Source organism: Coffea eugenioides, chromosome 2, assembly GCF_003713205.1.
Source record: "Coffea eugenioides isolate CCC68of chromosome 2, Ceug_1.0, whole genome shotgun sequence".
Taxonomy (NCBI): domain Eukaryota; kingdom Viridiplantae; phylum Streptophyta; class Magnoliopsida; order Gentianales; family Rubiaceae; genus Coffea; species Coffea eugenioides.
In genome coordinates, this window is record NC_040036.1 from 10469495 (window position 1) to 10487513 (window position 18019).

An 18019-nucleotide genomic window follows, 5' to 3' on the forward strand; every position below is an offset into this window, starting at 1 on the left:
ACAAGAATTGTTGATTACAAAAATGGATTGAAAATTCATTTCGCTATTTTTAAGAGCGTGCAAATCAGTAATTGACCGGTCAAAATGCATAAACAACAAACCCACGTCCCAAATGATCCATGCAAGACGCGTACTTAACCACATAAGCAAGCAGTGGATCATTAATCTTGCAGGGGGTTAAGTACTGCTCCAGCATAAAGAATCAATGCCAACACAAGTTCAAATTGAATAATAAACTCGTGCAGGACTTACCAATTGACCATGAACCATGGTCTATTAGCGTGTGATTTTTAGTAAAGTAAAGGAAACTTATGGTTCAAGTTAGAGTTACAAGATGAACCAAGTTACTCGATACTTGAATTGAACTTGACTTTATAAGAACTCATTCGAACTTGATCCGCTGGCGCTAATTAGTGAAACCACGTTTGAAAGTTTTTTTTTATTTAATGATTTTAAATTCAAAGAAAAGCTCGTTTAAGTTCCCTTTGACGACTAGCTAAACAAGTCAAGTTTGAATAAAATTTTAAACTTATTAAAATAATCAAATAAATTTAAACACTAAAGTATTTGATTTGATTAGCCTTATTTACACTATAATCAGGCAAGTGATATGTGTTTCAGCCGGGTGAATTCTGAAGTTCATTTGTCATTATGAATAAATACTCAAAGTAGCATCGGATGGTCCTTGTACCTTAAGGCAACGGATTAAATATGGTGGAAACGCAACCCATTTCTCAAATAAAATGAAAAAAAAAAATAACGAAAAGAAATGTCGAAGCTTCTTGATCTCGTTGTTTTTTTTCTTGATATCAAGTTCTCCAATCTGTAATTTATTTCTTGTTGCTCAGCACGTATATAGGATAATAATCAAGATTTGTCCAGTTGGCTGCAATCTTTAGACTTTGTAAATGCAGATCGTCCCATGTGCATGCAATATTACTACCCCCGCGAATCTCAAAGAATGCTGAAAGTTTGCTGTAAAGTATTACTTACTTGTAAGTCAAAACAATCTCCTCTTGTCTGCTCGCAGTAAAATCTGCCACCCGAATTAATTTACAGCAGAACACATGGAAGATTAGCAAATTAAAGAGCAACTGAGATGAAAACGATACAGTTACTTGCGTACTTGCTATACTAACAAGAACCAGGCCTAAATTCCATTTAAATACCAGCGAATTAATTAGGACTAAGTTCTCCTGTTTCCCCTCTTCTTACCTCCCATTTCGATCTTTGGATCCTTTTCTTTTCCTCCCATTTATACATTCATACCATCATTACTCTTCGGCTGGCTGCTCTTTCTCCCTCTCGGATCAGACCCTTATCCATTTTATCAAGTGGGATTGACTTAGATTTTCAGAATTCCGTCCCTATTGAAAGAAAGAAGCGAGAGCAATTTTGAAAAATGAGCAGAGAAAAAGTACCCAGAAAAGGTCTCAAATCATTTAGTACTCGTAGGATGACGGCATTGGCGGTTTTAGTAGTTGGAATTTTGCAGTTAAGGTGGGTGCAGATGGTACATTGCCAGAACTTTGATGACTACTACACCTATGGAAGTGGAAAAGATTTTCCGGTACATAACTCAGAATTTGTCCAGCATCGACTTCTTTGCTTTCTACTCAATCTGCTAACAATCCTATCGACTGTATTAAGGATGCGTAAGTTATTTTACTAGCATTATATATTGGTTTCCTTTTGTAGTTTCCTTTTTTATTGGATTTCTATTTTGTACTACTAGTACTTATGATTTTGGTTTGTGGGTTGTTTTGCTTTTTTAGGAAAGATGAATGGAACAGGGCGTTTAATTTTTCCAACAATTTGGATTTTATGGCTAACTGCATTACCAAAATCAGAGGTATATATGACTTCTGGGTGTGCTAGTTCTTGATATCAAGAAATTGAGGAGTTTGCAATTCAGATTATTATTAGCTAGGGTTAAAAGCGTTAAATCCCCACGAACTTTACCTTTAGTCGCATGTTTACCCCAAAATCAATGAATAGGCACTTTGCTCTCCTATATTATGTAATTATGTTTTAGGATGAAAGTGCCCATTCCATGTTAAATTATTGTTTTATTCTTTTTTCTCCTTTTTTGTGCTTTTTCTACTTGTCCCTTTTCTTTATATTTTTTTTTTAAATTTTTTTTCTTCTCGCATGTGATCTACTACGTCTTCTCTTTGTTATTATTATCTATATATTAGTTTTTGTTTTCTTAGACTTATTCTTTATTTATTTCTATCTTTTTTACTTTTTGTTATTGGAAATTATAATGATCACAAATATGCGCATAGATTATTTCATATATTATTTCTATCAATACATTTAGAGTTTAGAATAAATTAATTTTTATTAACAACGGTAACAAATTCAGATCATAATAACATAGTAGTTAATCAATTATACATAAAAATGAATAAAAATATTAGTTACATTATTTTTTGGGATATTTTTTTAAATATTAAGTAATTTAAAGTTCTAGTTTACTAATATCTTTTTAAATAATTAAATTACTAATAATATATATTTTTTGATTATGACAGGCATATATCAGTTTTTTAACGCTAATAGTTTGTCTTGAATTTCTAATTGTGTAAATATATAAAATAAGAATGAAATTATAAGTAAAAGATAATTACAATATTATAATAAGTAAACAAATTAGTAATAATAATAGAAAAGTGAAACAAAATAGTGACATAAAGAAGTGTAAAAAAGAAAATAGTAAGAAAAGAAAATATAAAAATAAAAAAGTAGTGGAAGAGAAAAAACAAGGGGATGAATAAACAAAAAAGAAATAAAATAAAATAGTAAGGACACTTTTGCCTTAAAATATCAAATAGGGGGGCAAATTGCTCATTTAATGAATTCAAGGAAACAAAGCACAACTATTGGTAGAGTTTAAGGGGGCTTAGCACATTTAACCCTATTAACTATTCAGGGGATGATAGAATGGAATTTGATATTGTCGGTTACTTTTTTAACTAATGCTTAAAAAATTCCTTCCGAAATACTATGCAATTGGTTATTTGATCTGGAATCCAGATTAGAACAGAAGGTGTATTTTTTTTTTTTAAAAAAAAAAATCCGCTGTTTAGGAATTGATCACGTTTATCAAAATTACTAATATGACACTAGAAAATATACACTTCCAGTTGTTAATGCGAATAAATTTGAAAATTAAAAATAAAAATCAGGCCCTTTCTATACTTGAGTTTCTTTCAATCGATTAGTTGTGGGTTAATTTGTAGTATTATTGAGTTTTAAAGTTTCTTCATCAATTTTATTTTGGTTTTTCGGTAAGTGGGTAATGAGGACCTCCTACTTATAATTCTTTCTATTTTATCACCCAATCCAATCCTTTTCCAAAGTTAAGTTTTGATCTTCTCTGTTCATCCAATTCTTTACACATTTAATGTAAATTAGTTCAGTTTCGGTGTAATTATAAAATTTATACTAATTTACTTATACGAATTGACAAATTCAAATTAAATCTAAGAAATTTGAATTAAACCCAATTTGCACAAACTTATATAAAAAAATATAAGAATTATATCAATTGATTTGAATTGAATAACTCCCAACTTGTGAGGCTTGTGATGGACATCGTTATTACAAAGTTGGCCAATGAATGTAGTGATTCCTTAAAATGTGGTGATCTTTGGAGTGGTAAAATTATTTCATCAAAAAGCCATTAAATAGAGGGAACTCAATTTAAAGTCATAAAATGTCAAAGTGTAGTATATAGCCAGACTCTGGTATTCTTGAGGTCGTTCGACACTTAAGCTTCCTTTTATATTTTAGTTTTATTTTTAAAATATATTTCCCCTTTGCTTGTGATTGTGAGATTAGGGGTGTAAATTAATTAAACTACTCAATTCGGACTTGCGAGTAGTTTGGTTCGAGTTCAAATTACTTGATAAGGTAATCGAATCGAGTTCAAGAAATAAAATAAAATTCGAGTACTCATAGAATCTTATCGAGTAGTATATTTATAATATAATTTATAATTATGTATTATAAAATTATGAAATTTATTAAAAAATTGAGTTTAAAAACTTGATTGAACTCAATTACACTCGATTGAGTTCAATTTGGTCAAATTCAACGTCGAGCTTGAGAAAGGTAAAATAAATTTAAATTTGAGCTCGAATTCCAGTTCGAATAGTTTTATTGAAATAGAGTTTGAGTAATATACTATTCGAACTCGACTCGACTTGATAACAACCCTGCAGTGATTCGGCTTTCATATCTTTCTCCTTTCTCCTCGTGCTAGTAAGGTTTAGAGGCTCCCCTTAAACAAAAAAAAGTGTTGGCCTAAAAAAACTTTTAAGTTTTAACACTCTCCCGTAGCTTTAGCTGCCGGTACAAATAACGGAAAAAATACATGGTGCTGGAGGTAGATCACTGAAGAATTAATCCTACTAGGGGGATTTGCAGTTTCCAATGCCAGAAAGTCCATCTCTAGATACTGACCCTCAAATGCTCGACAGGAGATATCAGTCAGCGACTGTGCACAGCTGCCGAGATAAAAGCTTACTTGAATGGCATCCAACCTTTGAGTTTGTCTTTCGGAATCCAAAGCACGAAACCTAACAACAACTGTAACACCACCTCCTGGGTTCCTGGTTGTGAGCCTGGATGGGCATGTCGAGCTAACTCAGATCACCGGGTTGATCTAACAGATTTTCAGGGCATACCAGCCAGAACTCTCGACTGTCAATCCTGCTGTGCCGGTTTTTTCTGCCCTCGTGGCCTCACTTGCATGATACGTAAGCACACAAGAACATTCTATTATTCTAGTACATGAATTCTTTTAAAGTTTTTTTTCCCATAATTGCAACTTCCTATAGTTCCTGCAGAGATGATAAATGAGACTCATTTTCTTAACTCTTTTGACTTTAAGCTTCTTTCTGAAGCAATCTTAAGAAATGTTAGCGCGTACTTCTTCTATAACCTTAAGTGAATTTAGAGTAATCTTCCACATTGACACTAGCAATGCTGTTTATTCTTGTTTTAATTTACTAAGAATTTTGATTTAGCATTGTATAACGCCATTAACATCCGGTACATTTTATCAGCGACCATGCATGTTTATGCATTTAACATTCTTCCAAAAAGTCGAGTTCTTGTTCAACCAGAGTTTCCTTTATAGCCTTTCTCATTCCTTTCCTCTTCCTACCCATGTATCTTAGTCGAAACCAACTGCGCAGTCGATCATTCGTGATATTATTGGATGAACTATCCATTGCACTTCAAGTATTCCTAAATATAGGCTGTGTTTGGAAACATCCCTCAAACCTGCAATTTTCTATTTCAAGAACTTAATCACTCGTTCTGTGTTGACTTCTTACTTCTTCCATGGCGCTCCTACAGTGCCTCCTTTCTTTGTACCAGGATAAGATGTAGTTGATGCTCTGTCCGCCTGCGCTAATTATTGAACGAGTTTTGATGCTTGTTTACAACATTAAGCTCCAAAATTATTTATTCTTTGATTGCTAAAGAGTAAGAAGCTTTCTCATATGATCTTTTTGTGCTTGTGAAGCATGCCCGTTGGGTTCATACTGTCCACTAGCTACACTTAATATGACTACTGGCAACTGTGATCCGTAAGTTCTGATTCTTGTTCCAACAATTCTTACAGGCTTTCTTTCTCTATCTTGTTCTCCATTTAAGATTATTGATGGTCTTCTTCAGGTATGATTACCAATTACCACCTGGACAGCTGAATCACACCTGTGGTGGGGCAAATACGTGGTCAGATTTACACTTTAGTAGTGGCATATTCTGTCCAGCAGGATCATATTGTCCAACCACTACAGAGCAAAAAGCTTGCAGCAGTGGGTACTATGTTGATCCTTTATCCACAATGCTTGTCTTTCGTTCCTGTAATTTGAATTCTAGCTAGTTTTTTTTTAAAAAAAAAAAAAAATTATTTGGAAGCATGAAATAGTTTTGGAATGGAAATATAGAATATGCTTTGAAACATTTAATGGAATGGCAAACTAGATATGCAAGTGAAATACTAAAAGAAAGTTATGCTCCCATTTTCCCATTAAAGATCAACTCCAATTAATGGATTAGTTTCAAAAAATTCTCAACTAATTCTGTAAAGTTATTTGATTTTCTAAACATGATTACTAAGAATTTTAAGCATGAAGCATAAGTTTATCACAATTTTTGTCCTATACTTTGAAATCTATTTTGGAGAAGCACATGCAAGATGCAGTTTCCGACAACTATGATTTGCACTATTGTTTTGTAAGTAGATGTGTACCTGATTATCAGCAGTAACGATGATATTTGAGTAATTGGTGCCTATGATTTCTTAATATTCCAGTTATTCTTGTTATAAAGTTTTATATTGCTGGAGTTGATATACAACTATGTTCTCTTGAAAATCCAGGAATTACTGTCCTAGGGGTTCTACAGCTGAGAAACGTAAGTTCAGAATAAAGTCTGACCCAGATTGTGATAAGTTTTTTTTTTTTTTCTAAAAATCATTGCTCAGTGGAGTGATGTCTTGCAAATTAAACTTGCAGAATGCTTCAAGTTGGCTACATGTGGTCCAAATACAGCAAATCAAAATATTCATGTACATGGACTAATGCTTGTAGTAAGTTGTTCCTTTTCTTGACTATGTTGGGTCCTTTGTCTTTTAGGGGAAGTCAAATGCGGGAGGTTCTTTTACTCTGACTTGTACATGAATCATTTTAGAAGGTGAGAGTGAGCTTAACAGTTTCAAGTTAGATACTGCTACAGCTATAGTAGCTGTCCTGAAGATGCCAGAGAGCTCATGTTTCAGCATCTCCGTTGTTATTGGCTTTGCTTTCTGATTGTCGGGGCACTTGTAGTCTTGGCGACTTGTTAGGATCACATTCTATCACAATTAACTGTTTAAGCATTTATAATATCCGTCATTGAGCCTTGGGCAGCACCTGCATTCTGATTGGTGAAAGATTTTGCTTGCCCGGCCATCGCCTCAAAGTCCCTGTATTCTTTCGCTATTGAATCTACAACTAAAAAAAAAACTTATTTATCATAATTGCAGGCTGGTTTGAGTATTCTTCTTTTTATTGTCTATAATTGCTTTGACCAATCCATCACAATTCGAGAGAGGAGAAGGGCCAAGTCCAGGGAAGCAGCAGCGAGACGTGTAAGAGACAAGGTTCAAGTGCGTGATAGGTGGAAAGCTGCTAGGGATGCAGCTAAAAAGCATGCAGCTCAATTGCGTACTGAAATATCTCCGAGATTCTCTAGCAGGAAAGTCAGCGTGGAAATTGAGAATGTTATGACATTGAACATAGCGGAACTTGGAGTAGATAAGGAGTTATATCCTGCCATGGATGCTATTACTTTTGGTGCATCAGAGCAATCCCGTGCTTCATCTGAAGGGAAGAAAGTAGAAGGGGATGATCTCATGAGAATGATGCATGAAACTGAAGACCATTCTGATAGTTTCTCAAGTTTCAGGGTGGAAGATAGAAATAGCAAATCAAAAGCCACAAAGGAAAAAGAATTACGTACTGAGAGCCAAATCTTCAAGTATGCTTATTCACAACTTGAGAAAGAGAAAGCTCAGCAGCAGCAGACCAGAAATTTAACCTTCCCAGGAGTAATTCAATTGGCTGTCGTTACAAATATGAGAAAAAGACCTATTATTGAGATTGCTTTTAGAGACTTAACTGTTATTCTGGAAGGAATGAAAGGGAAAAACAAACATATTTTGAGGTCCATTACTGGAAAGATTATGCCTGGCCGTATTACAGCTGTAATGGGCCCGTCAGGGTCTGGAAAAACAACTTTTCTCTCTGCCCTGGCAGGAAAAGCAGTTGGCAGCAAAGTAAATGGTTTGATTCTTATAAATGGAAAGACAGAATCAATCCATTCATATAACAAAATTGTTGGTTTTGTTCCTCAGGATGATATTGTGCATGGAAATTTGACTGTGGAGGAGAACTTGTGGTTCAGTGCAAGATGCAGGTATGTGATATCCAATTCTCTTGCACCCTATGGTTGTTTTTCTGTATAACATCTAAACAAAAATTTCTTGTCTCAATATTTTTGATTAAGAATAATTGAAACCATCAGGAGCAGAAACAGTTTAGGTGGTTTATAGAGGCTAATTTGTCGTCCAGCTCGAAGAGTATCTGATGCATCAAGGCAAAATTGCCTTGAAACATTTTTGTGTTGGAAACGTGTATAATTAATTGCATTACTATTGTTACTGTTATTACTTTTTTTTGGGAGAATTGGCTTGTCAATAATCTGACATGTGAAATTGCAACAAACCATGAAACTTTTGTAATTATTCATCTTCATTATCTCTCCATTGCCTTTCTAATGCTAATAGCAACTCCTGCAGCTTAAAATTTCACTATTTAACTGTTCTGTACTTCTTAAAATCATTGAAGGCTTTCAGCAGACTTACCAAAGCCAGATAAGGTTCTTATAGTTGAGAGGGTTATTGAGTCTCTGGGGTTGCAAGCAGTTCGTGATTCACTTGTTGGAACAGTAGAAATGAGAGGAATATCTGGAGATCAAAGGAAAAGAGTTAATGTTGGTCTGGAGTTGGTAATGGAACCTTCACTTCTCTTTCTAGATGAGCCAACATCTGGGTTGGACAGCTCAACTTCCCAGCTACTTCTTTCAGCACTTCGACGGGAAGCTCTTGAGGGGGTCAACATCTGCATGGCTGTTCACCAACCAAGGTAACTACATCAATCTTATGAATACTTGATGGTAATTCTTTTTTTCTTTTGGTTGGACTTGTTTGTCATGTATCACTATGGTAACGATTTCTTTACTTCCAACTCATTTGCTCATGCTATTAAGAATCTTTAGCGTACATTTAGGAACTTCTACAGCATTATTCTTATGGAATATGCAAACGAAAATCAGACAATTGCATCCGAGGAACATTTGCGGACTGCTTTGGAGCAGAAGCTCCCATGTTGACGAAGTAGTTTAGTTATTAACAAAATGTCCTAGAAATCTCAAATTACGAGGGCATCAGTTTTTCCATTTTTTTTCTATTTGGTACGACTGTTTGGATACTTTTATTCTCCTAATTTTCATTGATTATATTCTGGTTTCAGCCACACCTTATTCAAGATGTTTGATGACTTGATACTTCTATCAAAAGCTGGTCTCACCGTCTATCATGGTTCAGTCAGCACAGTTGAAGACTACTTCACCAGCCTTGACATCCGAGTTCCTGACAGAGTTAATCCCCCGGAGTACTTCATAGATGTTTCGGAGGGAATAGTCAAACCAGACACAAGCTTCATTTTGAGTCACGAAGAGCTCCCTATAAGATGGATGCTTTACAATGGTTATCCTGTGCCTTCTGACATGCAACAGTATTCTGCTGGCGTTACTGCATCTCCATCAAATATACAATTTGGTAATCATGAGAATTCTCCTGAAATTAGAAACAAGGAACAATCCTTTGCTGGGGAAATGTGGCACGATGCGAAGTCTAACATGGAACGGCAGAAAAGTATTATGGGGCACCGTTTCTTGCGGTCAAAGGATTTGTCAGAGCGGAGAACTCCCAATGTGGTTCTACAATATAAGTACTTCCTTGGAAGGTACATAACAAAATTTCATCAATCTTCTTCGACGTTAATTGACTTTCATGAAACCCACTCAGCCCGGATAAAACAGGCCAAATTTGAATAAGCAGGAGACTGAGGGAAGGGGGAACAGTGAGAAATATTAGGCCTTACCTTGCATGAAGAGAAGTTATTTACATGTGCTGAAACTGTGAACTCCTCATCATGATTTGAGCACGTCCGGAAAGCTCTTTTTTTGGCACATCTACTAGAGTCTGTCCTGCCTGTACCTTATTGCATCAAACTGCCGACTGATCTCCTTCTTTGTTGTCTGATAAGGAAGCTTTTCTTGCACCTTGAAAGTGAAGAAAGCTCTCTATATGGCTGGCAAAGAGTAAAATAACAAACTTGCATACTGATTTACGTAGCAGACAACATAAATTCGAAAAAGTTCCGGAACTTTCCCAATAAAAGGACAAAAATCAAATATTGAGTTTGAGCTCTCCACCAAAGTTTTGAATACGTGATCTTCCTGCATTAGTTGTATATAGCTACTTAAGGTAGGATTGAAAAGTTTGGTTGATACGACATCCTTTCTTGATTAAATCTTTTGGTTCAGAAGCAAATTCCTGTTAGTTGTGAAGGGTTTGCTGGCCCTTTATACATGTCTTAACATTTGGAACTTGCTAAATGTCTTAATATTTAGAAAATTGATTAAATTTCTTTATACTTCACCAAGCACACATTGTGATGTTACTCACGGACATACTGATCTCAGGGTTGGAAAGCAACGATTACGTGAAGCCAGAATGCAAGCTATAGATTATCTCATTCTGTTACTTGCTGAGGCCAGCTTGGGAATACTTGGCAAAGAAAGCGATTATCAGTTCGGACTGCATGGTTACAATTATACTATTATTGCTGTTTGTAAGTTGAAAGGACCAACTACCTCTTATTCCATGTTAATATTGTTCTTGCTTTACTGGCCATTTCAATTGCCTCACAAGAGTTAGAAGTTGCAATTCTTCGGTACTGAGATATGTCCCGAAGTATGACTAGACTTCATGGTAATAGGTGCACATATGGGACAAATTCTGCAAAATTTCTCATTATAGCTCACTGTATTCTACTTTTTGTCTAATTTCAGCTCTTTTATGCAAAATCGTGGCTTTGAGATCATTTTCACTGGACAGGCTACAATACTGGCGAGAAAGTGCTTCAGGAATTTCTAGCCTGGCTCATTTTGCTGCTAAGGATACAGTAGACCTATTTAACGTAGCCATCAAGCCTGTTATCTATCTTTCAACGTATGACCTTTCTTTGAATTGTTCTAAATTTGATTTCTTCAATTTGACCTGTTATTTTTTGACCGTTTGCAGTGTTCAGTGTTTCTTTCTGTGGTTTTGACTCTTATTGCAACTACAACCAAAGATAATAAAGTGTATAAGCTTATAGCTAACTTGTGTTATCCAAAGTGGGCTTTAGAAGCATTTGTTACTCAAAATGCAGAAAGGTATGGTCCTTCCATACAAGGTTAAGACTTCCATCGATTATAATTCTTGATGCCTGCTTTAGTGCATAAAACGTGAAAACTGCAGCTAGTCTCAATTTTGCAAGTCTTATATCTCTTGATATGACTGTAATTCTAGAAGAAATTTGTCTACATAGTTCTAATAATCCCTAAAGTAATTATGTTACACATGTTCACTAAAATGCAAACCCTATCAGATGAGATCTAGAACTGAAAATAAAAAAACAGATAGAAGAGATGCAGCTAAATAACCAAGTTGAGTTTAATGCAGCTAAATAACCAGGTTGAGTTTAACTCTCAAATGAATGGATTTAACTAACACATATGCATGTCTTCTTAGGAATTATAACATTGTGACTTGTGAACCAGAGAGAAATATGTCTCATCATAAAATTTTGGTTAATTATCAGGTACTATGGTGTGTGCATCATGACTCGCTGTAGTGCACTCAAAGATGTGGGATATAATCTCCATGACTGGACACTTAATTAGTATAGCAGTTCTAATCCTCGTTGGCATTGCTAGTCGTTTCATAGCTTTGCTCGGGATGTTGGTTTTCCAAAGAAAGTGAGTCAATCACCCATGAAAGCATGGCTTCTGGGTTTTCAAGCTAAGGATAAGTCAGGAGTGACGAGGTCTGCTAATTAATTAATCATCATCATGGTTCTTCTAACTTTTGTTGCCCGGGTTAATGATTAGGAACTTGCTTCGATCGCAAATTTGATATCTGTAGTATAAATTTATATTCTAATGTGGTTTTCCTTGTAAAGTCCAGATATTAACATTCATTTACTGTATACAAAATCCAGATATTAACATTCATTAAAATCCAGATATATTGATTCCTTTACTGTATACAAAACAGTAGTCAAAATTTCACCCCTTTGTTTTCAAAGTTGGAACCTTCTGAGAATCGAACAAGCTTTGCCTGCTACAGCTCTCTATTGTTTCCAGGAATTAATTTCGATGGGTTTAAGAGCTTGGACGTACGGGACAATGTAAAAGTACATGGTAATACTTCATGGGGCAAAAAATAAATGATTTAATTAAAGACATTGTGTTAAAAAAAGTTTAATATGTTGAGGTTGAAAGATACTTTTTATGAGACCGTTTGTTTGGGTTAATTCCTTTGTTTATTGTTAAAAAAAATCGTAAAAATGTTGACCTAACATGAAGTAATATAGAACTATACCTGCCGGCCTAATCAGCGTGATAGGCAAAGCAATTTTTTTTTTTTTAAACTGTTGGGTTGCTCAGCCCGGCAGCCAATTGGAAATTTTCCTATTGTATCAAAGTAAATATAGTACTCCCATCTTAAGTAGCATTACTAGAAAGAGTGGGAAGGGAGAAGCAAGGCTCGAAGAATAAGCCGAGCTGTGCAAGGACGTGGAGATATAGACCGATTACAACGAACTCACGACTTTAATAGAAACAAAAGATAAGCCCTTTGCTCTAGTTACTTGCAACGCTCAACTCTCAACATAAAAGAGGATTACAGCCTGTGTAGACATACATCTCAACGAACTCAATTCCATCAAACCTCAACCTGAGGACAATCTCGATCTCAAGTATCATTTTTGGATCTAATGGAATTCATAGGTATAGGAAGAAGAAGTCCTGTCAAATAGAGATTTTTATTTTTGACCATATGTGGATTGTTACAAGTACCACTTCTACAAAGAGTACCATACTCTTGATCGTGAATTATCGATTACTTATTGAACTTCGTGAATTGCAATGTCTTTGGATTCCGATTGAACTTGTTTTTATTATATTGAGGTTTTTTTCTTCATATTTGAGAATTGAAAGTGAAAATCTTTTTCTTTTGATGGTAATTAGAATTGCTCGAGTTTTGCTTTTTCCCGTATATATTATGCTCAGTTATTCAAGAAATTAGTTGACAAATAGCAATCATCTAATATGTATTGAGACAGGAGACATAGTGTAATGGGAGGAGCCCGATTCAGAGCCTATTACCCGGTCTCCTGATCAACTTGATCAATGGAGGTTTTTGCATGACAGAGCTTTGACAGCCTACGTGAAGGAGTCTTTAGTGTTATTACGTGATGAATGTACACCGTAGCCTTGTATAACTTAGACACTCCCGAAATTCTTTTCATAATTTGTAGCAATACTCATAATTAATACATAATCAAAATACAACCATTCTGGTGCCTAAATGAGAGAGGGGGGAAAAAGGGTGCTTAAAAGATTAATGATTCCGAAATAAACCTAATGCTTTTGACTGCTATAAATCTCCAGCAATTATATATGTTCGATCATTCTGGGAGGGGATTTACTACAGCTCCAACGAAGAGGACTAATCCAGATGTCTCTTCTTTGACGATGAACATGAAAGGATGGTCAGCTACAAAAGTCTTGATTTCTCGCTGTATTGCTTCGGGTGCACAGCCCTCTATTGCACTAAAAGTGACGGCTGCTGCCTCTGTGCCTTTCTCATCCACCTCGATAAAAGCTTTGTGAATTATTTTTGAAATGAAAGGCGGATCTCTAGCATGAATCATCTCTGTCAGCTCCATGTCTTGTTCCATGAATGGAAATTTAATTTCCTCAAGAACGCTTGAGAATTTGATTTTGGGTATCCGCACGACATCAACAAGTGTTCTCTCAAGCTCGAAATGGGGGCTCATAAACCCGGAATTGAACTTCAATACTAGATCCTGCAATCCATCTATCTTGTGTGGGAGGATCAACTGCATTGAAAATCTCTTCTTGTCTCCGATGTTGCCGCTTTTATAGGGAAGCTCGATGACTTTAAAGTCATCAAATGATCCGTACAGATAATGTCTTGAAATGCCCATGAAGGGAACAGAAACCTTGTCTCCACCGAGAAGGGAGAAGTTCTGATTCCGAGTCCTTGTAATATCAAATTCATCTGCCCAATATCCTTTGAAGTAAAGAGCATTTCCTAGTATAAGTGCGGTAACAGGGCTAATGTGGCCACGTTGAAGAACATCTTTTATGAGGCCATTCGTTTGCAGGTCTGCCCATGAGTTAATTTCTTTGATGGCTTTATCGGCCTACACAAAATCGTTGAGTCCAACATAAAACAACATTATCAAGACAAATTCAGCAAGAATAGTTTTTCATAGGTTAACTGATTGACTTAATGCACGAAGTTACAAAAGAGGAATTGGGCAGATTTTTGTAATCAACAGTACTAAAGGTAATTAAACAGCATAATTGATCAACTAGATATGCACACATGCCCTTATCATACATATATAGAGCTGTTAAACGAATCGAACTGTTCGGTAGCTCAGTTCGTTTCGACACATTCGTATTCGTGAAAGACTCGTTCGAAATCTTAAACGAACCAAGTTCGAACGAATTTTTTTTTTTTCAATTAATAATCGAGCGAACACGAGCATGTTCGCGAGTTTTAACGAACGTTTGCGAACATGAACATAATTATCATTTGACAAATTTTAGGGTTAATTTTATGGCTAGACTTTTGTATTTGGAGGGTTTTATTTGTTATTTTTATGTTAATGTTAGTTATATAGTTAATGAATAATAGAATTTAGTCTCTTAGTGCTTTAATTATTTTTTAGAATGATTAATGATTTGTATGGCATATTTAAGGTTTAAAATAATTTGGATTCGAGTATTTCGAGTATATTCGCGAACGGCTCATTTATGTTAAATGAGTCGAACACGAACTCGAATTCAAACATAAACTTTGCTTAACGAACCGAATACGAACACAGGTTTGGAGTTCGAAAATTAACGAACGAACACGAACGTTGTTCGAATCGCTTAACGAACAGAACTCAAACATGAAATACTCGATTCGATTCGACTCGTTTACATCTCTATACATATAGATATCAGCCTATTATGCATACATGCGCTTATCCACAATTTTGTAGTTTGTACCTGTCCCTTTTTTATTTATTTATTTTACTTTCCCACTATGAGTTCCATCAACCTAATCACCTTAAAAATGAGATTGATGATGGGAATTCTCCCTTTTCATCATACTAATATCGTACACCATTCACTAACCCTAACAAACTACTATTTTACTTTTCGTCCCAACATAATAGCCAAAAAAAAAAATAAAATACAAGAGTCAGCAACAGAAGAGAGAAGACCAGTCACATAGTAACACGTACTTTTTGGAAATCCACGTTTTTGGCATCTGATTTGAAGACGTTAGTAACACAGTCCTTGTACGAGGGCTTGAGGGGAAAACGAGAATCCACCCAAACTCCATTGACGAATGAGATCTTTGGAGGACTACTACTACCACCACAACCTCGATAACGACGGTAGCTATTACTCATGCCACTGCAGGCGGAGGAGGAAGGGGAGGAGGAGGAGGAGGAGGAAGTTGCAATAGACATCATCTGCGAAAACATCGACTTGAGCTGCTCCAAATCGTCGCATCCAACAAAGCTGAGTACACGCTTCAGAGAGCGTCCTGAACATCCCGTGGCCAGCATGGCTGCTATGGCGTTCAAGGACAGCGGAGACAGCACAATATTTTTCGAGAACCCATTGCTGCGGAGGCTACTTTGCACAAGATTTGCAGCAAAAGGAAGACAAGGATTCATGTTTTTTTTTTTCCTTTTTTTCTCTTGTGCGTGATGAGAGGTTTTTTTTTGAGTGTAGGGCTTTTTGGAGGATACCTGAGGATGACTTGTCGTGCAAATCGTATGACCAAGTAGCGTAAAGACTTGCAAGCAATGGATCCCAATTAGCGGCACAGATCTGTCGGCTGAAGTAGCTTCAGATCTGAACCGCAGAAAATTTGTTTGTTCTTGAGTTCAAACACATTTCTCTGCCATTCTTTGGAGGACAAACAATTCGGAAAAAATGCACTTTTCATCCTCAAAAGTTGGGTTGATAACCAATTTCGTCCTCAAAGTTTCACCAAAAATACTTTTCATCCTCAAAGTTCCTGAATTTTGGCCAATTAGGAACAATTGACAGAATAACACTCCATTTGGACGGAAAGCTGCACGTAAGAAGCATGACCCGTTAGTTCCAACTTTGCACCCAACAAAAAAAGGGGTAAAACCTGTTCTTGCTTCATTTCTGTCCTCTCCGCTCCTCTACTTGTTGTAGTCGTAAAAAAATTTCTAGCCACCCTCACCATTCTAAATCTAGTCATCTGCTGGCAAGAAGGTTGACATAAATGGTCGACATCCACTTATTTATGGGTTATAGATGACTTGGATTTGAGTATCTATCCAAATGCATTAAATTAGCCCAACCCATTTAATTTAATTTAATTTTTATTTTTTACCTATCAAAAAAATATATAATAGAGGAAACCCTATTTGCAAAAATAGAGGAAAGTCATAAAAAGCTGGTAGGTTGTTGTTTCTTTATCTTGTATAGAAACTACCAAATGTTTATAACTTTAATTTTAGGAATAATTTCAGAAACCTCAGAGAAGGTTTTTGACTATTGCAGGTAGGTCCCCTCTAATTTAAAAGATTACACCTACCTTCTCTACCATTAGCATTTCAGTAACAATATAAACCCACTATGCTAAATTTGTCCTAAAAACCCTAAACTACCCCTTTGCTAGTTAGAAAGGGGGAAAACTCACTCATGAATTTCTTCCACATTGTAACTATTGCAATCGGCATAACTACCACCCTAACGAAGTCAATAAGCCACTTACACTTAATCCTCATATTTTGATAATTTCGAAAGCCCAACTTTGCAGCTCTAAAGTTTCTTGTGCAAATCAATTATGACAATTAACATTTGCATTCAACCTAATCTTTATCTTCAATTTTTTTTTTGCCTGAATTTTGCATCTAAATTGACCAATGTCATTATTCAAATAATCAAAATGGATGCAACCTTGTTGATGCTAAAATAATCTAACCCACCAAGAATACCAACATGGAGCAACCAAAAGCAACATTAGAGACCACATTCTATGTTTTTAGGCAAATTTGATTATAGTTCTTATATACCAAAATTCTTTTTTTTTTTTTTTGCACAATTGGTATAATAGTGTAATCTTCCTCAATCTATGTTTCTTTTTTAGTTATCATTTTTATTTTCTTGTTTATACTCTGTATCACCACCATTCTTTTCATCTTCATTTAGTTTGACAATAAATATGCTTTGACAACTTGTCGTTTAGCAATTTCAATTCAATAATACTTACAAAAAAGGAAAGCAAAAAAAAGAAAGAGGATCTATTTCCATGATAATGAGGATTCGGGATGTATTAGATTGTGTAGATGGCGACTATAGAAAAAAATTGGACTATGAAATACAGGAGAGAAAAGATAAGAGAAAGGATCGAAGAGAGAATAAGAGTTTGTTTTGTGTGGTAGCCGTTGTTTTAAAATGAAAGATTAGTCTTAGTTGTAGGCTTTTTAGAAATTATCTATAAGTGAAGGATATTATAGCCATTTTACTGCATGAATGGAGAATAGTGTAATTATTCAAAAGGGAAATTTGCCAAATTGGTCCCTAACATTTACCAAAAATACTTTTTTAGTCCCTGACATATAAAATCAGCCAAAATGCTCCTTCACATTTAAATTGTGAGCCAATTTGGTCCTATTGCTCGTTTTTCCTCATTTCTCCGGCTAAAAATAGCACGCCCCTCTCACGTGGTCATATTTTTAGGGGCAAAACCGGAAACACATTTCATTATCGGTTGAAAGTAAAAGGATAGGGGACCACCACCAAAATACACATTTTACCTTTGGCTCTCAAATTACCCTTTACCCTCTATGGAGCCACCGGAAAACGACGCCGTGGCTGTTGCATCAGCTGAGAAAATCATCCTCCGCTGGGACTCCACAGCCTCCGAGGACGCCAGGGACAGAATCATCTTCGACGGCGATCGATATGAGATCGACAAATACTTCCAATCCGTGGATGAAATCCAACGGTCAATGGAATCCGCCAGCATCTCAGACGACTCTGCTAAGGC

General features: G+C 35.7%; 1 protein-coding gene and 1 pseudogene across 1 annotated transcript; one reads left to right on the forward strand and one right to left on the reverse strand.

The window, feature by feature from the left end:
* The first annotated feature begins 1456 nt into the window (after window positions 1-1456).
* LOC113756120 lies at window positions 1457-11653 on the forward strand (annotated as a pseudogene).
* A 1665-nt stretch (window positions 11654-13318) lies between these two features.
* On the reverse strand, window positions 13319-15662 carry LOC113756125 (serpin-ZXA-like). The gene is made up of 2 exons (XM_027299921.1): window positions 15222-15662; window positions 13319-14123 (listed from the first exon to the last, which is right to left on the reverse strand). Exons 1-2 carry the CDS (start codon window positions 15660-15662, stop codon window positions 13362-13364), a joined length of 1203 nt encoding a protein of 400 aa, XP_027155722.1. The 3' UTR covers window positions 13319-13361.
* Between the last annotated feature and the right edge of the window lie 2357 nt (window positions 15663-18019).